Here is a 27,729-nt window from a genome sequence, read left to right on the forward strand (position 1 = left end):
TGCTCAGGTCTGGCTGAAGGAAACAGTATATGAGGGGAAGCAACCGAAAAATGATCTAAAAGGGTATGCTGTGGAGAGCTCTTAACATAAGAAAGAAGAAGAGGCCGGGCGCGGTGGCTCACACCTGTAATCTCAGCACTTTGGGAGGCCGAGGTGGGTGGATCACGAGGTCAGGAGTTTGAGACCATCCTGGCTAACACGGTGAAACCCCGTCTCTACTAAAAATACAAAAAATTAGCCGGGCGTGGTGGCGGGCACCTGTAGTCCCAGCTACTCGGGAGGCTGAGGCAAGAGAATGGCGTGAACCCAGGAGGCGGAGCTTGCAGTGAGCGGAGATGGTGCCACTGCACTCCAGCCTGGGGGACGGAATGAGATTCCGTCTCAAAAAAAAAAAAAAGAAGAAGAAGAAGAAGAAAGAAAAAAAAGGGAGGAAGGACATGAGAGAGCTGGACTTTGGAGATTGGAAAAATGACTTTTAAAATATACCCTTCCCTAATCATTTCCCACACATGTTAGATTTTTAGAGTGAGACTATTTCATTAGCAAGTTTATTTGCAAATTAGGTGTAGTAACTTCCAAGAAAAACAACCTAGCTGCTGGAACAAATGTTTTTCTGAGCTGGCAAATTATTGCCTGCAGCTTAACTAATATATTCATATTGCCCACATCTTGCGATTGTTTCATTAACTCTTTTCTCATCACCGAAGCACCTTTGTAATTTAACTCATTAGTTACACAATGAGTGGCTACGCTAGAACTGGTACTTGCTCCCTTATTTACCCATCCTCTCCTTTTCTGCCCCAACTTATCCCTGCTAAACACTCACTCGTTCTTCTCCTAGGAACTGTATCAATAATAATAATATTCATGGCTATTACTTGCTGAGTGTTTACTGTAGTGCCAGGCACTGTGATTAATGCTTTATGAACAGTATTAATATAATCCTGAAAACAACACTAAGAAATAGGTATTATTATGTCTATTTTATGACTGAGGAAACAAGCTCAGAGAAGTTACATTTTGTGCCAGCTGGTGAGTGGCAGGAACCAGGTTTAAACTAGATCTGCTTGACTCAGAGCCCTTGCCTTATGCCACATCATTGTACTGCCTCTGGTATCCACTGATCGCTTACTAATATAGGTCAATATTTTCAATTAAAAAATAATAAAACACTCTTTGGGGCCAGGCACTGTGGCTCATGCCTGTAATCCTAGCACTTTGGGAGGCCGAGGCGGGCAGATCACCTGAGGTCAGGAGTTCGAGACCAGCTTGGCCAACATGGTGAAACTCTGTCTCTACTGAAAATACAAAATATTAGCTGGGTGTGGTGGCTGGTGCCTGTAGTCCCAGGTACTTGGGAGGCTGAAACCCAAGAATCACTTGAACCCAGAAGGTGGAGGTTGCAGTGAGCCGAGATTGCACCACTGCACTCCAGCCTGGATGACAGAGTGAGACTCTGTCTCAAAACAAACAAACAAACAAAAAACAAAAACCAGAAACATTCTTTGGGAGGCCGAGGCAGCAGAATCACTTGAGCCTAGGAGTTTGAGACTAGCCTGGGCAATAGAGCGAGACCCGGTCTCTACAAAAATAAAAATAAAAACATTAGGCATGCATGGTGGCACCTGGAGTCCTAGCCACTTGGGAGACTGAGGTAGGAGGGTCACTTGAGCCCAGGAGGTCAAGGCTGCAGTGAGCCATAAGCATGCCACTACACTCCAGCCTGGGTGACAGAGTGAGACGCTGTCTCAAAACAAAAATTAAACATTCATTGAGTGCCTGCTACTGTAAAATCCTGTTCTAAGTGCTGTGTCAGATATATAAAAAGACAAGAAAATGCCTATAGATTATTGATGTTCATAAGCTCCCATATTTGAGTATAAACAGCTGTGTCATATTGGTTTTTAAGATGACGTGTCCATGATTTATAAATTAGAGCAACTAAGGTCGGAAGGGGTAAAAATGGCTCAGTATTTTTACTAAGAATGCTAGATAGTGACCACATCTACTCACAGACAGAAATCAGCCAACTGTAACTAAATGACTCACAGAGAATTTTAATAATACATTTCAATCAGAGTCTGTAAAAACTCTCTCTGCTGATGAAAAATCTGTCCTGTCAGAAGTTCCCAACCAAATCTGCTTATAATCCATTTTCAATGAACCTCAGCTTCCTTTGAAGTAGAATAAGCTACTAAAGCATTTCACCCACAATAAGCACACTGTGAATTCAGGCCTTACAAAATTCATTACTGATGAATAATGTTACTTGGTTATAACACAAATGCGATATCAAACTACTTCTGCCATGTAGCCCGAATGTTGTGTAAAATTATACGCAGCTATTTCGATGCAGCAAAATAAAACATGTTATCTTTTTAAGCTATCTACTTTTAATATTAGCTTTACTAACTTCTGAGTCAGTTTTTGCTAAATATTTTGAAGAGGCTAGTTACATTTTACAAATAACATTAATAGTTACAAATAAGTAAGAAATTGGGCCAGATGTTTACAGCCCACTGTAGGCTACAACCATTCGAACTCCAGGGAACATCTGGAAGGAGTCTCAATTTTGGACTCAGTCTGCCTATTCTTTTCTCTCTACAAAGGTACAGTATTCATGTCACTAAATGCACAATAACACTTGCCAAAAGGCTGTAGTGGCAAGTACTAACTGCATTTATTCTGCAATGGAAACTCTTAATATGATGAATTTTTTAAGGAAACAAAAGTCAATGAAGAGAAATAAATGTAAGAGTTCAAGAGTGGCAAAAGAAAGAATGAGACATATTGGTTAGCAAGAAGTAGCACCAGGCTACCTCATGTTAATGACACTTACTGCTCAATTCGAGGTGACAAGTACAGCTTGGGGTACACCTGGGTGGCTTCAGTGTCCTCAAAACTAACAGAGAGGAGGGCCACATCTTCTCCAGGGTCTTCATTTACATCCTTAAACAAGAAGTGAAAACACAACATCAGCACCTGTTCTCCTAATATCTTATTAGTGACAAGGTCACAGTCCACTGGCATTGAAGCCATGACTGTGAGTTACCCTTATTCCACTTTAGCTTAGCTGCTTAGCACATCCTTTCCACACATCTACCCACTCCTCTAGAGGGATGGATTTTAAACTTTCTGAGCAAAGCCCACCACAGCAAAGCGAAAGACCTCCACCTATCTCACTTGTTCCCACATTCAGGAGGTAGGGGGCAGGTAGTGAACCTGGTGGTAACAAAGAATTCAGCAAAAATATAATTAAGTTGCAGTAAACATATTACTATAAACATAATTTATATCCTACAACATCAAAAAACATTAAAATATCCAGTAATTTTCTTACACCTACCTTGACAGTATGTTGTAAGCTATTTAAATAGCAAAAATTTGCAGGAAACATATCACCATGAAGAGTGTCACCATACAAGCAAATGACAAGGGGGTTAGGTACACATCTACTTTGGCAAAATGATAATGGATGATTCACATGTGAATCACGAGACATATATATCTTAAAAGTCTAGTTATAAGAACACTATAAGACAAAACATTGTTGATCCAAGTATGTACCAATAAACATTGTGAGATTAACCAAATAACACACAATAAACTAAACTGATAATGATAAAACTAAACTTACTGTAATTTATAATTAAAAAGCAAGAATAGCAGGAACTGAATATTATAACCAACTCAAGCCAACGCTGATGATACACCGATGAAGTGTCCTGAATCAAAATAGTGGAATTTACAACTATGTGCATGTGCTTTATGATTATTGCCAAGCACCAAGTGTCTGCCAGACTTCTGAATAAAATACTGAATTAAAATAAATCTCGTGGCACACATTGATTTTAATTTGTGAATACCAAATTTTAATAACCCTTAATTTATTTTTGGTTGGTAGTGGCTCCAAGTCAAATATAAAAATTTTAAACACTTAATTACTAAACACTTAATATGTGTTAAACACTTAACATCTTTCACTCATAGAGACTGGTAAGAACGGACCTATATTTCTGGATCAGTTCATAGGTCCTTAGGAAGGTTCAGCAGCCACACCAGCAGCAAGAGAGGGAGGGGTCACACCTAGACTTTAAGACTCATTACTCGGCTGGGTGCGGTGGCTCATGCCTGTAATCCCAGCACTTTGGGAGGCTGAGGCGGGTGGATCACGAGGTCAGGAAATCGAGACCATCCTGGCTAACATGGTGAAACCCGGTCTCTACTAAAAATACAAAAAAACAAAATTAGCCGGGCGTGGTGGCGGGCACCTGTAGTCCCAGCTGCTTGGGACGCTGAGGCAGGAGAATGGCGTGAACCAGGGAGGAGGAGCTTGCAGTGAGCGGAGATGGCACCACTGCACTCCAGCCTGGGCGACAGAGCGAGACTCCACCTCAAAAAAAAAAAAAAAAAAAGACTCACTACTCATGAGCTTGACATTGTATCTTCAACCTCAAATACAATGTCTTTTGTCTGTCACGCCACCCCTTCTTTTCCTTCATCCTGGGAAGCTGGCCATCACTCATCCTGCTCAACTCCGGAAACTTTGGTCTCCTTGCTCTGCATTCTCTTGTGTGTATAAGATGGATGAGTGTGACATGTATACACAGGGACAAGAACCACAAGTCTCTCCCATCCTAAAACAGAAACATTTTTAAAGGAAAGGAAAGAATCTTGTTGAACTCTACAGAGCTCCTTGGATTCCCTCTCCTCTTGCTCCTCCCCTTCACAGACTGCTTGGAAGAGTTATCTACACACTCTCTATTCCCTTCTCTTCCACTTATCCCTTAGCCCACAACGATAGCCTACTACTGACCCCACAAGTTCATGAAGACCATTCCCACCAAGGGTAACCACTAAACACACCAAATGCTTCTCTGCCCTTTTCTTACTTGATGTCTAAACAGTATTTGACATGGGTGAACACTTGCCTCTCAAAACTCTCTTTTCTTGATGGTCTTTTCCTGTCTCTTTGGCCACTTCCCTTTCCATTTTCTTTCTTTTTAAAAAAATTAAGGACTTCATGTCTAAAACACCAAAAGCAATGGCAACAAAAGCCAAAATTGACAAATGGGATCTAATTAAATTAAAGAGCTTCTGCACAGCAAAAGAAACTACCATCAGAGTGAACAGGCAACCTACAAAATGGGAGAAAATTTTCGCAACCTACTCATCTGACAAAGGGCTAATATCCAGAATCTACAATGAACTCAAACAAATTTACAAGAAAAAAACAACCCCATCAAAAAGTGGGTGAAGGACATGAACAGACACTTCTCAAAAGAAGACATTTATGCAGCCAAAAAACACATGAAAAAATGCTCACCATCACTGGCCATCAGAGAAATGCAAATCAAAACCACAATGAGATACCATCTCACACCAGTTAGAATGGCAATCATTAAAAAGTCAGGAAACAACAGGTGCTGGAGAGGATGTGGAGAAATAGGAACACTTTTACACTGTTGGTGGGACTGTAAACTAGCTCAACCATTGTGGAAGACAGTGTGGCGATTCCCCAGGGATCTAGAACTAGAAATACCATTTGACCCAGCCATCCCATTACTGGATATATACCCAAAGGACTATAAATCATGCTGCTATAAAGACACATGCACACTTATGTTTATTGTGGCACTATTCACAATAGCAAAGACTTGGAACCAACCCAAATGTCCAACAATGATAGACTGGATTAAGAAAATGTGGCACATATACACCATGGAATACTATGCAGCCATAAGAAATGATGAGTTCATGTCCTTTGTAGGGACATGGATGAAATTGGAAATCATCATTCTCAGTAAACTATCGCAAGGACAAAAAACCAAACACCGCATGTTCTCACTCATAGGTGGGAATTGAACAATGAGAACACACGGACACAGGAAGGGGAACATCACACTCTGGGGACTGTTGTGGGGTGGGGGCAGGGGGGAGGGATAGCATTAGGAGATATACATAATGCTAAATGACGAGTTAAGGGTGCAGCACACCAGCATGGCACATGTATACATATGTAACTAACCTGCACATTGTGCACATGTACCCTAAAACTTAAAGTATAATAATAATAAAATTAAATTAAAAAAAATTTTAGATTACAAAATTTAGGCTTGCCTTAACAAGTCAAACCATACAGAAATTTATAAAGTAAAAGCTCTTCCACCCCTCTCTCGCCCCCACTTTTCAAGGTAACCAATATTAACTGTGTGTGTAGGTAGCTTCAAACTACTTTCTTTATGCTCATAAAAACATACACACATTTGCATATAAAGAGCTCTTTAACCTTCCGTTTTGTTTTCCCTAAAGGAATCATATCGCTCTATCAACTGCTTTTTAAATAGCCACATAATATTCCATGGCATGGATTTATTTTTTATTAAACCATTTCCTTAGCAACAAACTTCGGGTTGTTCACAATTCTTGGCCACTTGATAGTGCTGTAATAAATATTCTTTTGTGTGTGTATGTTTGTGTCAGTGTATGTACATTTGTGTGTGTGCATTTGTTAGTAGTGGAACTTATATTTTTAAATAGAGAATTAAAACTGAGCTTCTTGGGTCAAAGGTTATGAACATTTTACATTTCAAAAGAATTTGACAGATTATTTTCTAAAAATTTTGCAACAGGCCGGGCGCGGTGGCTCACACCTGTAATCCCAGCACTTTGGGAGGGCGAGGTGGGTGGATTACCTGAGGTCAGGAGTTCGAGACCAGCCTGGCCAACATGGTAAACCCCATCTCTACTAAAAATACAAAAATTAGCCAGGCGTGGTGGCACATGCCTGTAATCCCAGCTACTTGGGAGGCTGAGGCAGGAGAATTGCTTGAACCCGGGAGGCGGAGATTGCAGTGAGCCGAGATGGTGCCACTGCACTCCAGCCTGGCTGACAGAGTGAGACTCTGTCTCAAAAAAATAATAATAATAAAATAAAATAAAAATAAAAATAAATAAATAAAAAAAATTTGCAACAATTCATATTTGGACCTGTGAGTTTGTATAAGCCTGCTTCCCCTCATCCTGAATCACTGGATAACACTGGCTGTTACCACTCTTTAAAATCTGGAAAATGGTATCTCCATTTAGATTCAATGAATGAGGCTGAGCAACTTTTTACTTATTTACTGGTCATCTACATTTCTTTTGTAAATTTCCTGATCAAATCCATTATCCATCTTGCTTTAAGGTTCTTAGTTTTTGTTGTTGTTGTTCATTGAGTTTCTTAATCTTTTTCTGTCACATGTGCTAAAGTTATTTTCTCTTTTTGACTTTTTACTTCATTTGAGGGCTCTTCTGCCATCACAGAAAATTTAGATTTTTGCAGAGTTAAATCCGGTCAATAACTCTGAGGTTCCATAACTGCTTCTCTAGTTTTTCATCTTATATTGTTATAATTTTATCTGTACATTGTAGATTTGCAATACCTCTGGAATATATTTTTAGGTGGCATGATATAAGAAGTATAGCTTTGTTTTGTCTTGTTCTGTTTCTAACTGGGTGAGGAGGGGGATAAGTGGGTAAGAGCAGGATCTTAGCACAGTATCTGGCATATGGAAACCACTCAATGTTAGCTGAATGAATAAATTAGTGAACAAATAGAATGTTCATCCCTAATTTTTATTCTCTACATCTAGAGACTTTTCAGGAACCTACTTTACAAATTTTTTTGTCACCAATAATCTCTAGAAACTAAATGCTGGCTCCCTGCTCCTGGCCTTGTTAATACACCAAGTCCTCCAGAACTAGTGACTTTAAAAGGAGAGCCCAGGTCAGGAGTCTGAGCTTACTGATCACTTCTTGCTCTTTTATAGATGATAGAGTATTCAACCTTGAACTTTCCTTTCTGTAAAATGAGAATGAAAATTGTAAAAAATACTTAGGGTCTGCAACAAACAGAAACTACTCAATTGTATAATATGACTTTAAAACTCATCAAACATCTAAAACTAAGGTTAAAGCTGAGCTTGAAGACATTCATAGGAACAAATTCATTTTATGATCTAAGTGTAGAAGTAGCCCTATGTGAGTTAGATTGGTCAAAAAGACAATTAAAAAAGAAATAACATTTACTTTCAGAAACCTTTCCCCAATGACTAAGTTTTCTTATGTAAGGTCAAGGCTAGAGGCTATGATTACAAATCACATAACCTTGCAAAAACACACTGCAAAGAACCAGGGGCCACCAAAATCCTTTATAATTGGGGGCTTTATTCCATATGCCTATGGGTAATTTATAATTATTTCCCTTTCTGACTTTTAAACTTTCAATTTCACTACTATTTCAATAAAGAGCGGAAATGCTTAGAGACAATCCTCCAAACAAACGGAATGACCCTGGTTTATATAATCAACATTTATCATCTGGCATCCTGAAGAAAGTACATAAAACATGAGTCTGAATATGAAACTAGTTTTTTCCAGGAGTTCGTTTTATATGTGTTATTCCTGTTGGTGTGGCACATGAGATTTCCCCGAAATGGTATTTGATTCCTAATGGATATCTAAGTTTGAATTTGAGTGCTTAAACAAGCCCATAGAATTCCAAAAATACAAATCCACACAGTGCTGTTTCTAGTTTCTGCAACTCTAACAAGCATGTACATGTGTTCCCTCCCATCTGGGAAATTAGAAAAGAAGCTCTTGTACCATGGTTCTGAGAAGCTAACATTACAGATGATTACTGTAACCACTAATGGCAGCATTTGGAAAACAGGGGGTGGTTACAGCATAGTAGGGGACATTTAAAAACGTACAAGTATACATTTTCAGGGCTCTGTATCTGCACCATTTGAAACTGCAGAAGGCTAAAATGGGAGGAAAGATACCGAATCTGATAAAGCTAAAGAAGAATATTGTCCCCCACCTTTATAAAAGTCTGCCAGGCACTGACACAAGTACGGTAAAGCAATAATGGCCATGATATTCTGGTGAGATGTAACAGTGGATCTGGCTCAGCCCTTGATTAAAGGAGTTCCTATGGTGTATAATGAATATTCACTATAGGTGAGTTCCTGGCAGGCTGGGAGATTTTCGTGTTCATTTTTGCACCCCCAGTGTCTGGAACATAGTACATACAGAGCAACTGGTGGAAAAAACGGGATTAATGCAGAGATAACTAAAAGAATGAGTAAATGAATGAAATAAGCCACTGAACTAGCTTTTCTAAACAGAGAAATATTTGGGTTTCAGGACTGACAGTATAAATGATGGACTTAAGTGGAAAATGCTTTCAATAGGGAAGATTCTCAGTATTTATCTCCTTAATTCCTTAAGTCTATGCTTACTTAAGATTTTATTAAAAAAAAAAACTCAAGTCTGAACTATGTATCGCCAAGGATACACCTATTAATAAGAGAAAATACTTCTGGTTAGATCATAATGGTTCATTTATATAACTATTCTCAATTGAGGCTCTTTGCAAATATCAAAAGGGTGTAGAAAACAACAACAATTAGCCTTGGAAATGAAAGTAAACCAAGTACAATTTATCATTATGCTCTACTCCTTTGATATGCTAATTATCCCAAGTAAAGATAGCAGTCATTAAACAAGTCCCTATATGTTGAGAACATTAGTGTCAATATAGGTACAAACTACCAATTAACTAATTGCTGAAAGACATTAGCTGAACCAGAAATACTGCAAATCACAGGTCACGTAATAGGACGGTAAAAAAGCCATTGTATTTCTCAATTCAAAAAGGCTTACAATAAAGTTATAATTGTTACTAGCAAAACCACTCAGTGGGTATATATGGCTATACAGGCGCTATTACATAGTATGTCAAAAATCAAGTAAGTGCTTCTGTGTTTGTTTGTTTGCTGGCCTTAAACTCCTGGGCTCAAGTGATCCTCCTGCCTCAGCCTCCCAAGTAGCTGAGACTACAAGCATGAAGTACACCCACCTAAGTAAGCACCATTTTAAAATGGTATTAAGCTAGACTCAGAATTAAGTGTAATTCCTCGAGTAACCAAAAACTAGGTCTAGGTAAGTACTTCATCATACAAAAGTTATGAGTTTTGTTGCCTACCCTGTCGCCCAGGCTGGAGTGCAGTGGTGCGATCTCGGCTCACTGCAAGCTCCACCTCCCAGGTTCATGCCATTCTCCTGCCTCAGCCTCCCGAGTAGCTGGGACTACAGGTGCCCGCCACCATGCCCAGCTAAATTTTTTTTGTATATTTAGTAGGGACGGGGTTTCATCGTGTTAGCCAGGATGGTCTCGATCTCCTGACCTCGTGATCCACCCACCTCGGCCTCCCAAAGTGCTGGGATTATAGGCGTGAGTCACTGCGCCTGACCAAGTTATGAGTTTTTGACAAACTATATGCAAATTTGCAAAACAGAATCCTATTTTAAAATATACAAAGTGAGGTTAGTATTTTAGAGGCTCCAATATCCATCAAATTATATAAATTTAGATTTTTTACATCAAGTTTTTTCAAGTGGGAGAGAATAAGACTCTCTTAGGGTACTACCATTCATTCAAGCATTTAACAAAATAAATAAAATATGTAGTATGTTACAAATGTTATAGAGAAAAATTAAAGCAGAGAAAGAAGATAAGGAATGAGGAGGAAATGAAAGTTTAAAAGGGTGCTCAAAGTTGGCTTTATGGAGAATCAGCAGTGGCCTTTCATTACTTCACAGAGATTGAAGATAAAAAGTGCTCTTGACTTGCTATGTTATATATTAGCATATACAGCCCCAATCAAAATTTGAATTTGGGTTCTACTGGCATAAAGACATCACACTGTGTTATGGTAGGAATATGGTAGGAATGAAATAAAATCTAAGCAGAAGAGATAGTCAAGAACAAGGAAAGTGATATATGTAAGACCTTGGTCTCACTGCTAAGAGGTCTGTCTCATAATGACACTGGTCATTTCAGTAATTAGGTTATTTCCTCTTCATAAACATACTGGGAAATGTACAAGTGCCAGGGAAAGCAGTATAGTCAGAAAGCAAAACAAATCCAAAAGTAAGGGAATGAAGTTGAGCCAAACAGATGAGGAAGAGCAATAAACGGGTCCCCTGTGGCTAAACCTGGGGCTTTACTCCATGAAGGAGGATGTTGCAGCACTGGATTGGGGGTTCCAAAAGCCTAGTTACAGCCTATCTCCAACATATACTGAGTTCTTGGTTAAAAATTATCTTGATATTTTGATATCCCTTATGAAGGCAGCATTTAGTAGAGTTACTTCTGATTTGGTTCCTCCAAACGGAAATGGGAGTAAAAATATTCTCCCCACCTAGTCCAGACAAAATGGGCCACTCTTTATACATTAGCAGAACTTGACTAACATCTTTGCATTTGCCATTCCCCTTCTTAAAAAGTTCTTTCTCTCCTTCTTTTCTTAATTGGTGTGGCTTTAAGTTTAATTCTGATTGTAAATTCGCTTGCTCCATTAAGATACCTTTCAATTACAATGTGATCTATGTCCTCCCTCGGTAGTTTTCCCCATGTTGCTTCATGAATTCCCCATGCTGTTTCAGCAATATATATTTTATATTCCAAATAGATTGTGACTTTCTTGAGGGCAGGGTAGAGATCTCCTTCTTCCTACTAGGCCCAGTAATATCAGCTAACATTTATTCCGTGTTTACTCAATAGTCATTAGCTTCCAGCTGTATATGCATTATCTCTAATCTTCGTCACAACTGTATAAGGTAGGAACAAATTATTCTCACTTGTAGATGAAGAAACTGAGGCTTAGAGAGATTAAATGGTGAAGACGAGTTTTGAACCCACGTATGCTGACTCAGACCCTAGCCTCTTAATCATGATACTATATCCTCTAGGATGCTATTGGGCACAAAGAAGAGACTCAGCACCAGTGCTCAAAGAAATGTACAAAAAACTTGGAAACTCACATGCAGGAAAGATTTACTATATATTTACTTGTTCTACATTTAGTTTCTAAACACTGTATGGCCCAAAGATCATGAGCAACTTAAGGAACCATTTCTTCTTCCCTTATTATCCAAGAATAAACGATATTGTCTGCACCAGGCACACAGTAGATATTCAAAATAGGTTAAAAGTATATGCTTTATGTGTTTTAATGTCTACTTTTAGAAAGTACAGGGCAAGAAATTAAAATTAACAAATGTATAAAGACTAAAGGCTATAGAAGTCACTGTGCCAAATTAAATGTATTCACCTGACATCTTTACATGGACTCAGTTAATTAAGGAAGGAGAATGGCTTCTCTGAGGACATCAATGAGGACCATGGCATTCTAAGGTGGTAATATCAACCTTCCTGTAATAATGTACAGTTAGGGCCATTCTATGATTAACTAACTATATTCAGTGAAAATAAGAAGCACTGATTGTCAGGTCAGGAAAGGATAACTGCAATGTTCTTGAAATAGCTAGTTCCTACAGGGTGAGCCCAGGACACCAGGACAGAGCTGCTGCCACCTGCCCATGTCTTCCAAAAGCGACATCTTGAGCTCATTACTACTAGATGTCACAATACAGAATAGGGTAAGTTTTTTTAAAATTCTATCTTGCTTATTATTTTCATAAACAAAGACGATTTGACTGCTCTTATTTATGCAGGAATATGTTTGTGAAGCTGTACTTATCCTTAATATATTGGTTATAGCTACTGTTTATAAAACTAAATTGAAACACATGTCATACAAACAAACTTTAGGGAGGAAAATCCCGGCTCTTTGAAAATAATGATGATCAAGATTTTGTTGGCCAAATACTGTCCAATCAGTTATTATACCCAACAGACACAGCCTTGAGAATCACCAGCTTTTGAATAGTCACACATTAATCTAAAAGGTGTGTGAAATGGAGCCCCTACTCTGGAGGCCAGAGAGGTTGGGTGAGGGGAATCCTTTGTAGTATAGCCAGGGTCCTCACTGGAAGCAAATGATGCTTCCTGGCTTCTGCCAACTTCTCTACTCATAAGAGTTTTTAGAGAAAGAATCTGGAGTGTGGAGTTTCCCCTACTGCCCTAAGTGTGCTCTTAATACATTTGATAAGCTTCCTCTGGGCTTACTTAAAGTATCAATTTTTGCCAAGACAATCCTAAGCAAAAAGAACAAAGCTGGAGGCATCACGCTACCTGACTTCAAACTATACTACAAGTCTACAGTAACCAAAACAGCATAGTACTGGTACCAAAACAGACATACAGACCAATGGAGCAGAACAGACACCTCAGAAATAACACCACACATCTATAACCATCTGATCTTCGACAAACCTGACAAAAACATGTAATGGGGAAAGGATCTCCTATTCAGTATGGTGCTGGGAAAACAGGCTAGCCATATGCACAAAACTGAAACTGGACCCCTTCCTTACACCTTATACAAAAATTAACTCAAGATGGATTAACAACTTAAATGTAAAACCCAAAACCATAAAAATCCTAGAAGAAAACCTAGACAATACCATTCAGGACATATGGGCAAAAGCTTCATGACAAAAATGCCAAAAGCAATTGCAACAAAAGCCAAAACTGAAAATTGACAAATGGGATTTAATTAAACGAAAGAGCTTCTACACAGCAAAAGAAAGTATCATTGGAGTGAACAGGCAACCTACAGAATGGGAGAAAATTTTTGAAATCTACCTATCTGACAAAGGGCTAATATCCAGAATTTACAAGGAACTTAAACATATTTACAAGAAAAAAAACAAACGACCCTATCAAAAAGTGGACAAAGGATATGAACAGACACTTCTCAAAAGAAGGCATTTATTTGGCCAACAAACATATGAAAAAGAGCTCAACATCACTGGTCATCAGAGAAATGCAAATCAAAACCACAGTGAGATACCACCTCATGCCAGTCAGAATGGCAATTATTAAGAAGTCAGGAAACAACAGATGCTGGCGAGGTTGTGGAGAAACAGGAACGCTTTACACTGTTGATGGGAATGTAAATTAGTTCAACCATTGTGGAAGACAGCATGACAATTCCTCAAGGATCTGGAACCAGAGATACCATTTGACCCAGCAATCCCATTACTGGGTATATACCCAAAGGAATATAAATCATTCTACTATAAAGACACATGCATACGTCGTTTATTGCAGCACTATTTACAATTTTTGCAACTGTTTTACGAATCATATTGAACTACATCTTTGAGTTTCTCTGAGTTGTGATGTTATGCATTCCTGCTGATAAAAACCTTGTGCCAGACTTTAATCCAAGAGCCCAACAAGTTTAAACAATAGTGAGTTTTTATTTAAGCACATATGAAACAGACATGAATACCATTTACCACATCCTTAATACGTCTCCATAACTTAAAGAAAAGGTAGAAGATGTATTCACTTAAATAGTTTAGGTGGCTCTTTTAATGGATAGGAAGATTTAAAGTGGCAGTTGATATAGTGGACATATGTGATATTGCTTGCCTGATACCCTCTCCTCTCTCAGGAAGCTTCTGTCTCTCCTAGACCCCATCCCCAGGCCCCAATCCATAAAGCCCCTCAAAGAGCTGCCTGTCCTAATCCCTGGGAACAGCTGATGGGTCTAGGAAAAGGCTGGTCCTTTCTTCAAGATTTGTGACTAAATGTAGGCCAGTCTCTGCAGATGCAGAAGAAATGGTGAGCTGCCATATTTCCCATATATAGAAGAGACCAGGCTGTAGTGGGAGAGAATAAAGCCAACCTGCTGGGAGAAGTGCAGGCAAGAGAGGAGAGAGTCCAGGCTGCATCCACACCCTTAGTTCCTGTGGGTCTTGGTGCAGCTGTGTCCCTGCTCTTACTGTGGTTTGACTATTCCATCTGCTCCTAGCTTTGGAAAGCTAATAAATTGCACTATATGCCTAAGCTGGTTTGAAGTGGTTTTCCTTCACTTATAACCAACATTTTCTCTGGTAAATTATTAAACGAACACAGATGACACCACGGTAAATCAAACTCTACAGAATTAAGTGCTAAAAAGGGCTTTCATCTCTGGGTTATTTGAATACTTACTACACATTATGGAATGCTGGGCCTTCATCAGAACCTCAAAGGGCTCTGAGGACACAGATAAGCTGCATGCCTCCTTACCTGCCAGAGGAAAGCTTTGCTAGAGCAATCTGCCTGCAGTACCAGGCTCTGGCTATAGCTAGGCTAGTTCTCTGGACTTGCTGCCTCTCATCTTGGTGGACTTAAAACAGCACAGTAACACATCCTGGGCCTTAGAACACCTTGCACTCACTGCTCCTCTTCAATCAATGAAGGAAAAGGTATCAGAGGTGCCAATGCTAAAGGCAGAAAATCCATAGGAGTATGCCATTTGAATACATGAAATGTTTTGCCAGTTTATCATGCAACTTAACAACTACACAAATATGATGATCTTCTAGCTATAGACAAAATTTTTGTCAAAGAGATTACATGCTTTCATTTTTTTTCCATATGACATGCTAAATGTGGGTATTTGGAGAAGCAAAAAGGTTTACACAGCTTTTGCAAATGTACGTGGAAGTGCCCAGCAAGATCCAGGCATGAGGAAGGTGCTCAATAAGTTAGTTTCACTTGCCTTATTTCTTTCAGACTCTTGGTCTGATATCCTTTTCAAAACCATACTATTCTTCCTGCTATTAAAGCTACACCCTGTCCTCTCCTCTCCAGGTTGCTGTGAATTCTGGAGTTTAGCAATTCTTCCCAGGTGGCTCTGTGAGTGAAGACAGAAGGGAAAGCCACCCTAGAAGCTAATAACACCTTTGTTCCCACCCACCCAGCCAGCAGGTCACTTGGCTCAGACTGTCTGTGCCCATGGCAACTAAGCAATTGGTTATTTCCAAGTTATTTCAGATACCTGGCAGCACACGCTCATTAACTGGAGACCATCACAAACCACAAGTGTTAGAGAATGGAGCCCACTAGAGAGTCTCCCCTTGACGTGATCAGAGGTCTTTTGATTTGCATATTGTTATCTGTAGAACCTAAAGGGCAGCTTAGAGTTGAAAAAGAGAGGCCTGGAGCCATATCCCTCTGGAACTGTCTATGGGAAGGCCCTGTACAGAAAATGAGCTCTGAGAACCAGTGTAAATACCATATCTTTCTCCCAGCCTCAGAAGCCCTCCTCCATCTACATTAGCCTGACATTTAAGCTCCTCCAAGGTGTCTTCCCAATTTCTTTTTTTTTTTTTTGAGACGGAGTTTCGCTCTCGTTGCCCAGGCTGGAGTGCAATGGTGTGATCTTGGCTCACTGCAACCTCCGCCTCCCAGGTTCAAGAGATTCTCCTGCCTCAGCCTCCCGAGTAGCTGGGATTACAGGCATACACCACCATGCCCAGCTAATTTTTGTATTTTTAGTAGAGAGGGGGTTTCTTCGTGTTGGTCAGGCTGGTCTCGAACTCCCGACCTCAGGTGATCCACCCACCTCGGCATCCCAAAGTGCTGGGATTACAGGCATGAGCCACCATGCCCAGCCTCCCAATTTCATTTTTCTACCACCCTGCTGATACATCCTAACTACTGCAGGTTCCCACACTCCATGTCGTCACTCCATCAGGTCTCTGCTCTGCCACTCAATCCTGGACACCTTCTCCCTGGTCTACATCCCCCAACCTGAAATCTCCAAATTGGACCTACTCTTTTTTTTATTTATCTATTTATTTATTTTTATTTATTTATTTTTTGAGACGATTCTTGCTCTGTCCGCCAGGCTGGAGTGCAGTGGCACGATCTTGGCTCACTGCAAGCCCTGCCTCCCAGGTTCACGCCATTCTCCTGCCTCAGCCTCCCGAGTAGCTGGGACTACAGGCGCCCGCCACCACGCCCGGATAATTTTTTGTATTTTTAGTAGAGACAGGGTTTCATCGTGTTAGCCAGGATGGTCTCGATCTCCTGATCTCATGATCCGCCCGCCTTGGCCTCCCAAAGTGCTGGGATTACAGTGAACCTACTCTTTTAAGTTCAATTTAGAAGTCATATCCTCTCATGAGACTTCCTTTATCCTACCAGCTCATGTAATGGTCTCTCCTCTAAAATCCTACAGGTTTTTAGGTTCACCCAAATATGATAGTATTTGATTGGTTTGTGTGTGTGTGTGTTTTAAAGTTATTTATATATGAGTTATCATTTATCTGATTGGGTTCCTTAAGAGCAATGACTATGTTTCATTCATTTTTGTATACAAAATGAATTAATATATTCATTTTGTATTTGTTTCATATTTTGTATTCAGTGTCCAGTATGGTGCTTACCACAAAAATAGGCACCCAATAAATATCTGAAAAACAAATGTATGAATGTGTATATGAATGACTACATATGTTTGCCAGTAAATTACTGTTTCAAAACTGGGTTTCAAAAGCAGACTTCCTTAGTAGACACAACAGAAATCTGTTGAAATTATTAACTGGACTTTCCAATGTAAATCAGTTGGTATAAGTTTGGGCAGAATAGGCCATTTCTCCCCAGGTTTAGATCATGCCTTGGAATAGGAGGAAATTTTGGATCTGTACACTTAACTGAATGATCAAACCCTAGAGTGCAGAAAAACAAGAGCAATCTTTTTGCCATGTCTAACCATAATCGGATCTCCTAAAACTAAAGCCAATAAACTTCTAAGCAACACATTATATGGTGTTCACTGAGTCAACACTCATGCTTTGCCAACCACGTGTAAGGCATTGTGACAAGCATAATAAAGAAAAAACAGAAGGATTGTAAGAATCAGTCCCACCCCTCAAAGAGGTCAATATAAACACATGAAAATGAGAGAAGTTTCTTCCTTCTTCTTCACTAGGAGATCCTACAAGGTAATACATGATTAATTATCAAGAGCCCTATGAGGAAAGGATGAAGAACTCCTCAGTTGTTTCTATATACCGAGAATGAATTCGTTAGACTCTTTTCTGACATTATGCTTTTAAAAGAAAAGAGATAAAGAAAGCAAGAGAGTATGCTGAGACTTTGCTAGAGTCACTTATCAGCTTAAGGAGTTTTGGGGCTGAGACGATGGGGTTTTCTATCCAATCATGTCATCTGCAAACAGAGGTAATTTGACTTCCTCTCTTCCTGTTTGAATACTCTTTATTTCTTTCTCTTGCCTGATTGCCCTGGCCAGAACTTCCAATACTATGTTGAACAGAAGTGGTGAGAGAGTGCATCCTTGTCTTGTGCTAGTTTTCAAAGGGAATGCTTCCAGCTTTTGCCCATTCAGTGTGATATTGGCTGTGTGTTTATCATAAATAGCTCTTATTATTTTGAGATACATTCCATCAATATCCAGTTTATTGCATGCAAAAATCACAAGCATTCCTATACACACCAATCATAAGCAAACAGGGAGCCAAATCATGAGTGTACTCCCATTCACAACTGCTACAAAGAGAATAAAATACCTAGGAATACAACTTACAAGGGATGTGAAGGATCTCTTCAAGAACTACAAACCATTGCTCAAGAAAATAAGAGAGGACACAAACAAATGGAAAAACATTCCATGCTCATAGATAGGAAGAATCAATATCGTAAAAATGGCTCTACTGCCCAAAGTAATTCATAGATTCAATGCTATTCCCATCAAGCTACAATTGATTTTCTTCACAGAATTAGAAAAAACTACTTTAAATTTCATATGGAACCAAAAAAGAGCCCATAGAGCCAAGACAATTCTAAGCAAAAAGAACAGAGCTGGAGGCATCACGCTACCTGATTTCAAACTACACTACCAGGCTACAGTAACCAAAACAGCATGGTACTGGTACCAAAATAGATATACAGACCAATGGAACAGAACAGAGACCTCAGAAATAACACCACACATCTACAATCATCTGATCTTTGACAAACCTGACAAAAATGAGCAATGGGGAAAAGATTCCCTATTGCATAGCATTGGGAAAACTGGCTATCCTTATGCAGAAAACTGAAATTGAACCCTTCCTTACACCTTATACAAAAATCAACTCAAGATGGATTAAAGATTTAATCCATCAGGACACAGGCATGGGCAAAGACTTCATGACTAAAACGCCAAAAGCAATGGCAACAAAAGACAAATTTGACAAATGGGATCTAATTAAACTAAAGAGCTTCTGCACAGCAAAAGAAACTATCATCAGAGTGAACAGGCAACCTACAGAATGGGAGAAAATTTTTGCAATCTATCCATCTGACAAAGAGCTAATATCCAGAATCTACAAGGAACTCAAACAAATTTACAAGAAAAAAACAAACAACCCCATCAAAAAGTGGGCAAAGGATATGAACAGACACTTTTCAAAAGAAGACATTTATGTGGCCAACAAACATATGAAAAAAGCTCATCATCACTGGTCATTACAGAAATGCAAATCCAAGCCACAATGAGATACCATCTCATGCCAGTTAGAATGGCAATCATTAAAAAGTCAGGAAACAACAGATGCCGGCAAGGATGTGGAGAAATACGAACACTTTTACACTGTTGGGAGTGTAAATTAGTTCAACCATTGTGGAAGACAGTGTGGCGATTCCTCAAGGATCTAGAACTAGAAATACCATTTGACCCAGCAATCCCATTACTGGGTATATACCCAAAGGATTATAAATCATTTTACTATAAAGACACATGCACACATATGTTTACTGCAGCATTATTCACAATAGCAAAGACTTGGAGCCAACCCAAATGCCCATCAATGATAGACTGGAAAAAGAAAATATGGAATATATACATCATAGAATACTATCCAGTCATAAAAAAGGATGAGTTCATGTCCTTTGCAGGGACATGGACGATGCTGGAAACCACCATTCTCAGCAAACTAACATAAGAACAGAAAACCAAACACCGCATGTTCTCACTCATAAGTGGGAGTTGAACAATGAGAACACATGGACACAAGAAGGAGAACATCACACGCCAGGGCCTGTCAGGGGGTATGGGGCTAGGGGAGGGATAGCATTAGGAGAAATACCTAATGTAGATGACAGGTTGGTGGGTACAGCAAACCAGCATGGCACATGTATACCTATGTAACAAACCTGCACATTCTGCACATGAATCCCAGAACTTAAAGGAAGGAAGGAACGAAGGAAGGAAGGAAAGAAAGAAAGAAAGAGTAATGGGTATCCCAAGAAAAAGTATGAACATCTTCTAGAAGTGGTAAAAGGTGAGGAAAGAGGCTCTGGCTTTCCCAGACTGCATAATGCTAAATAGTAAGCTATGGATGTTTTTCAGTGGAGATCATTCTACCTCTTCCGGTTTTCAGAACATCTAGCTCAAAATGTGTACAGACAGGAGGACCAGTATCAGCACCCAAATGAGGGTGTAGCATGAATTTGTGAACAGTAGGCAGCTGAAGCCTGGATGAGTGGATGACTTCATTTAGAGCCTTGCTACCCAAAGCAACAGCATCAACTACACCTGGGGGATATTTTAACAAATTCCTAGGTTATTTGTATGTGCACTGAAGTTTAAGAAGCACTGGCTTAGAGGACTGACAATTAAGAAAAAGAAAACGGGTCCAAAGATGAAAAAAAGAACTGAAAAGCAACACACTGAAGTATTATCCTATGATTAAACAGGAGAACACAGATGAACTATGATGTTTCATTGGTCTAGGAGAGTGGAAGATATTTTACACAAAGTTTAGGATTTAAGAATAAGTACACAAGTGACAAAAAAGTAGACAAATTGTACTTCATGAAAATTTTAAAACTATTTGCATAAAAAGACAAATATCAATAAGGCAAACTATGAAATGGGAGAAAATATTGTCAAATTATATATCTGATAAGGGATTAATATCCAGAATATACAGAGAATTACTAAACTCAGTAACAAAAAAACCAAACAACCTCAATTCAAAAACGGGCAAAGAACTTGAATAGACATCTCTCCAAAGAAGATATAGAAATAGCCGGCTGGGTGAGATGGCTCATGTCTGTAATCCCAGAATTTTGGGAGGCCAAGGTGGGTGGATTGCAAGGTCAGGAGTTCGAGACCAGCCTGGCCAATATGGTGAAACCCCATCTCTACTAAAAAAAAATACAAAAAATAGCCAGGCGTGGTGGTGCAGGCCTGTAATCCCAGCTACTTGAGAGGCTGAGGCAGGAGAATTGCTTGAACCCAGGAGGCAGAGGTTGCAGTGAGCTGAGATTGCCCCACTGCACTCCAGCCTGGGTGACAAAGCAAGATTCCATCTCAAAAAAAAAAAGAAACAGCCAATAAGCATATGAAAAGATATTCAACATAAATCAAAACTACAATAAGATATCACCTCAAATCCATTAGGATGGCTACTATCCAAAATAATAGCAAGTGTTGGCGAGAATGTCAAGAAACTGGAGCACTTGTGCACTGTTGGGGTTAGTGTAAAATGGGATCGCTGCTATGGAAAACAGTACGGCAGTTTCTCAAAAAGTTAAAAACGGAATCACCATACTATCCAGCAATACCACTTCTGAATATATACTCCAAAAAAACTGAAAACAGGATCTTAAAGAGCTATCTGCACACCTGTGTTTTTATTTTCTTTTTCTTTTCTTTTTTTTTTTTTTTTTGAGATGGAGTCTCGCTCTGTCACCCAGGCTGGAGTGCAATGGCACCATCTCGGCTCACTGCAACCTCCACCTCCCGGGTTCAAGTGATTCTCCTGCCTCAGCCTCTCAAGTAGCTGGGATTACAGGCACCTGCCACCACGCCTGGCTAATTTTTGCATTTTTAGTAGAGATGGGGTTTTGCCTTGTTGGCCAGGCTAGTCTCGAACTCCTGACCTCAGGTAATCTGCCCACCTTGGCCTCCCAAAGTGCTGGGATTACAGGCGTCTGCCACTGCACCCAGCCACACCTGTGTTTATAATAGCATTATTCACATTAGCTAAAAAGTAGAAGCAACCCAAGTGTCCGTCAACAGATGAATGGAAAAGCAAAATGTGGTACATATGTACACATATATGAATATTATCCAGCCTTACAAAAGAAAATTCTGACATCCTACAACGCGGATGAACCTCGAGGACATTATACTAACTAAATTAGCCAGTCACAAAAAAGACAAACAGTACTGCACAATTCCACTTATCTGAGGTTTGAGAGTAGTCAAAATCGCAGTGACAGAAAGTGGAATGGTGGTTTCCAGGGGGATGATTTGTTTAACAGGTTTAGAGTTTTAGTTTTATAAAATGAGAAAATGAGAAAGTTAGAGACGGATGTCATGATGGTCGCACAACATTATTATCAATGTACCTAACATCACTGAACTGTAACTAAAAAATGGTTAAGATGGTTTTTATGTTATATATATTTTACCACAATAAAAAAAAATAAAGAAAAGAGAATAAGAACCTATGGCATATTCCAAAAACTCGGGTAAAAGGGAGGAAGAATCATAGTAGAAACTGAAAAGTACAATAAGGTACTTCTCAAATACTTTTCATACTGGTCACGTCCGTATACCCCGGATGAGCCAGAGAAAGGCGTCACGTGGAGAGAGCTGGCATGGGCGAGACTATCCCCTTTGGGTCAGTGATATCAGTGAAGCTGTGCCATTGGTATAATGGTATAACCAGGGATGAGGAGTAAAGAAAATCAGAAAATGTTAAAGGTAAAAAGGACCTTAGACATCTGATCCAGCGGTTGACAGCCTATGTTGTGAGAAGCAGGGATCAAATGTACCTTAAGAGTATGTGTCTTGGCAGGGCGCAGTGGCTCACACCTGTAATCCCAGCACTTTGGGAGGCCAAGGTGGGCGGATCACGAGGTTAAGAGATCAAGACCATCCTGGCTAACAAGGTGAAACCCTGTCTCTACTAAAAATACAAAAAATTAGCCGGGCATGGTGGCGGGCGCCTGTAGTCCCAGCTACTTGGGAGGCTGAGGCAGGAGAATGGCATGAACCCAGGAGGTGGAGCTTGCAGTGAGCCGAGATCACATCACTGCGCTCCAGCCTGGGCGACAGAGTGAGACTCTGTCTCAAAAAGAGTATGTGTCTTTAGAGCAGCAAAGGGGAAACCAAATGGTCCCTGTGTAAGCCCTTGGTCCCCACGTCAGCCCTTCCTCCCCTGGTCAGTTGTAGTGGCTACTATTCTGTTTTATATAATCATTGCAGGAGGAAGATTCGTTTGTAAAAATATTTCTAGTATATTAAAAAGTAAAGTTTGTAACTCTTGATTCCAACACCAAAATTTCACAAATTTACGAATGGAGAAACTGAGATAACTTCCAGAACTGAGATAACGGAAGTTATCTGTCCAATATGTAGAGCTAATTAGATACAGAGATGAAACCAAAACCCATGACTGCTGATTCCTGCATCAATGTTTTTTTTTCACGACATCATTCTGCTATATCCAAATTTGCTTTGAAAATTCTTTGTCACTTACTAAATGAGGTCTGTGTGAATAAAAAAGGAAATGCAAGATCCCAAAGAGGAAGAGAGATCAAAAGTGTCTCCACACTGAGTTATGAAGAATAGAAATATTCATAAAAGGAAGAACATATTATATTAATAGCTCCCTAAATGAAAAACTATAAATGTTGGACTTAGCATAACTATTGAGTAGGTGGCTTTGTTAGAACTTTACTAATTATAGAAGTGCTGATGAACAGATTTAGAAGAACCATAAATTCAGTCAGACTTTATCACTGGCTTGGGTTAGTAAGAATATTTCTTTAATTTCTAAACTAATAACAGGTTTAAGATAGACCAATTGATGAACATTTATAGTTTCGTGCTTATGAACAGAAATTGTGACATTTCACGATGCATAAATGATGATGAAAGTATTGAAGCATCCTAGCAAGTTGTAATTCTCCAGGGAAGCTATTAACAGCTTAACATTTCTAGTTCACATTGGAATGATTCAACTTGAATGAGACAAGTTCTCAAAAAATTTTATACTAAATAGGCAAGAAAGAATGCAGTTAAGATAGCAGACTAGGTTGGGCCCTTAAGCTAGGTTTCTTGGGTCTACTGCTAAATCAAATGTTGCTATATATATATATATATATATAAGAAAACCTGTAAAACAGTACAAAGCAGGCTTCACAAACTATGTTAAAAAATAAACAAACATAAAAACAAACAAAACTATGTTAAAAAAAAAGCAGAACAGCAAAATAATCCTTCCTAATGCTCCAATAAAATAAACTGGACTTTCCCCTCAGATAAACCAAGGCTGGACCCACTACTGCCTATGCAGCATGGGCAATGGATGTTGCTGATTCTTTTTCTTTTCTCCTGTCTTCAATTCCATTCTCCTGCTATACTGAGTATAAGTTTGGGGCCAGCCTCAGGATTCATTAATACAGAATTCATTCAACAAACATGTATTAATGCCCCACTATGTGTTGGGCAACACCTAAAGGCACTAAGGATCTACGCCCTCAAAACCTTCACAGTCTAGTAGGAAAAATAAACAACTAAACTATTCATTAGGCTGAAACTGTTACAATAAAGGCATATTATAAGAGAGATATGCACCTGCGGCCGGACAAAGGAAGGATGCAAGAGAGGGCAAGACTGGGCATCACATGAGGCTTTTCAAGGAAGAGGTAATGGTCGTAGTTGGAAGGAATCCAAACGATCCAAGGGAGTAAAAAGGATAAGGGGGTGGATGGAAGAGATGACAGCACATGGAAAGTCACTGAAGTAGAAGGGCACATGGTACATTCAAGGGACTGTTCAGGAAGGATGAAATACTGGATACTGGTGAGAAGGGTGAAAGACAAAGCTGAACACATTTAAGGGCCAGAGCGTAAACAGCCTTAATGCATTTTAGTTAAGGAACTTGTTTTATTTTAAGGGCAATGTGGAAAGGGATTACAAAGTGAGTAATGACATAATCAGACTGTTTTACAGTATTCTAAGAGCTTTGGAAGGCTGGATTCAAGGAGGACAAGGGTGAATGCATGGTGGAAGAGGGAGCTCTAGAGTGGTCCAGAGGAGAGGAAGAAGGATGTTCACATAGAGAAGCAACTTGGTGCAGGGTGTCAGAGCCCAGGCAGAGTGAAGGGAGTGCACACCCAAGAGAGGGGGCAGGAGTAACAGTAGCAAGTTGGTTACATAAAGGGGGATGGATATAATATATATGTGTGTAACCTATATATTATGTTACAGTAACATATTAAGGATAATGCGAACCAGATTTATCACTTTCAGAGAAGGAAGTTACAAATATGCATAAAGAGAAAAACAGAATGAACCCAGTGTGTTGAATTGGAATTGGAGGTACCAGTATGAAAATGGTTGTTTAACATATTTGGGTAGATATACAGAAGTAATATTGAGCATCAAAATAATGACAGAAACTGACTATAATCCATTAAATGAATTAGAAATTAATGAGTCCATGCTAAATAAATTGAAAGCTTGATAAAAAATAGGATATTTGGGTGGTTTCAAAGGACCTTCCCAAAATACCAATGACAAAGGGGGAAAAAGTAACTTTACAGTGGAAACCCCAACAGACACTGCCTTTAAAGTGATCAATGTGAACACATCAACAGTAATGAGTCAAACAGATATCCTCTGCCACTTGAGAGAAGGCATGAAAATATATAATATCACCTCTGTGATATTCCTGCCACAGATGCATAAATGGATCTAATCATGAGTGAACATCAGACAAATCCAAATTGAGAGAAATGATATAACATAACTGGCCTATAATCTTCAAAAATGTTGTAAATGTCAAGGAAAAACTGAGGAACTATTACACACTAGCGAAACAACTAAAATCACACATGATTCTAAACTGAATTCTGAACCAGGCATGGTAGGTCATGCCAGGGGAGGCTGAGGTGGGAGGAGCGCTTGAGCTCAGGAGTTCAAGACCAGCCTGGGCTACAGCAACACCTCATCTCTTACAAAAAATAACAATGATGATAAATGATTTAAAACTAAACCGAATTCCTCTGCTACAAAGAAATCATTGGGACAATATAAGTGAAATTTGAATGGGATCTTAGAATTGGATGGTAGTAGTATGCCATGTTAATTTCCTGATTTTTTTTACCATATTGCAATTATTAATATGTAAGAGAATGCCTTTATTTCTAAGAAATACATACTAAAGTATTTGGAGGTGAAGGCCATCACACCAGCAACTTACTCTCAAATGGTTTTTTAAAAGTGCTTTTATTGTTCTTACATTTCTATTATAAATTTGAGATCGTTTGAAATTTTCTTTTAAAGGAAAGAATTAAAAGAGGACCAAAAAAAAAAAAAAAGACAGAAGCTGGAATTTTAAATTAGAAACCCATTGCACATGTTTTCAAGTTTTATGGTACATATTTATACTTAGTTGGATGATAAATTACGTATAATTCCCCCAAATATAACTATTTTTCCCAAATTAAAGAATCTCACCACGCTTGGTCAAAGAAGTCTACCTGGAATAATCTCCACTGGATCCTGGAGTCAAGATTTGAGGCCCAAAGCAGTCAAACCTAAGTCAGCAATGCTTCTTACTGAAATTGCTTAATAAGGCTTATTTCTGTCTGGGTGCTATGCATCGCACCTTAACATACATCACCAACAACCCTTGAAGATAAATACTGTTATTATTTCTATTTTGCAGATTTGAACTTTTCTCAAGGAGATTAAGCAAAATGTTCAGGATCTTCCTCTAGTAAACAGAGCACTAGAAAAAAAACTTAAGTCTTTCAACTCATGGCCTGTGCTTTTCCCACTGCAATCCAGCAGCTCCCCAGGTCCATGGCACCACGCTCTTCATTGTGGGAGAGACAAAGATGAATGAGGCAAGTTCTCAGTGAAGTACTTCTGCCTTCTCTTCTTCATACCACAGTCAGTATCTTCTGCCTCTTCCCTCTTACTAGGACTCTCTCACATACTAGTTTTCATCAGTGGGTAAGTCCAGGGACATTATTTAATCTACCTTTTTCCTCATTGAAGAGATGCTAAAGCAATACTTTTTTTTTTGACATCACAAACTGAATTTACTTTATTATTATGTTTTATTATACTTTAAGTTCTAGGGTACATGCGCACAATGTGCAGGTTTGTTACATATGTATACATGTGCCATGTTGGTGTGCTGCACCCATTAACTCATCATTTACATTAGGTATATCCCCTAATGCTATCCCTCCCCCATCCCCCCACCCCACAACAGGCCCTGATGTGTGATGTTCCCCTTCCTGTGTCCAAGTGTTCTCATTGTTCAATTCCCACCTATGAGTGAGAACATGCGGTGTTTGGTTTTTTGTCCTTGTGATAAGTTTGCTGAGAATGACGGTTTCCAGCTTCATCCATGTCCCTACAAAGGACATGAACTCATCATTTTTATGGCTGCATAGTATTCCATGGTGTATAAGTGCCAAATTTTCTTAATCCAGTCTATCATTGATGGACATTTGGGTTGGTTCCAAGTCTTTGCTATTGTGAATAGTGCCACAATAAACATACGTGTGCATGTGTCTTTATAGCAGCATGATTCATAATCCTTTGGGTATATACCCAGTAATGGGATGGCTGGGTCAAATGGTATTTCTAGTTCTAGATCCCTAAGGAATCACCACACTGTCTTCCACAATGGTTGAACTAGTTTACAGTCCCACCAACAGTGTAAAACTGTTCCTATTTCTCCACATCCTCTCCAGCACCTGTTGTTTCCTGACTTTTTAATGATCACCATTCTAACTGGTGTGAGATGGTATCTCATTGTGGTTTTGATTTACATTTCTCTGATGGCCAGTGATGGTGAGCATTTTTTCATGTGTCTGTTGGCTGCATAAATGTCTTCTTTTGAGAAGTGTCTGTTCATATCTTTCGCCCACTTTTTGATGGGGTTGTT

The 27,729-nt window shown here is 39.3% G+C and overlaps 1 protein-coding gene across 14 annotated transcripts in view; it reads right to left on the reverse strand.

Annotated features, from left to right (window-relative positions):
* BABAM2 (BRISC and BRCA1 A complex member 2) overlaps positions 1 to 27,729 on the reverse strand; it is a 452,513-nt gene that overhangs the window by 206,406 nt on the left and 218,378 nt on the right. For all 14 annotated transcript variants that reach the window (XR_002004718.3, XR_008676775.2, XM_055377654.2 and 11 more), the window contains one exon: positions 2,840 to 2,949. Coding sequence is in view for 12 of the 14 variants with exons in the window: in XM_055377654.2 (XP_055233629.1) it covers positions 2,840 to 2,949 (110 nt within the window). In the remaining 2 variants the exon portion in view is untranslated. The remainder of the gene's footprint in view (positions 1 to 2,839; positions 2,950 to 27,729) is intronic.

The sequence above is a fragment of the Gorilla gorilla genome, chromosome 12 (assembly GCF_029281585.2).
Source record: "Gorilla gorilla gorilla isolate KB3781 chromosome 12, NHGRI_mGorGor1-v2.1_pri, whole genome shotgun sequence".
NCBI classification, from domain to species: Eukaryota; Metazoa; Chordata; class Mammalia; order Primates; family Hominidae; genus Gorilla; species Gorilla gorilla.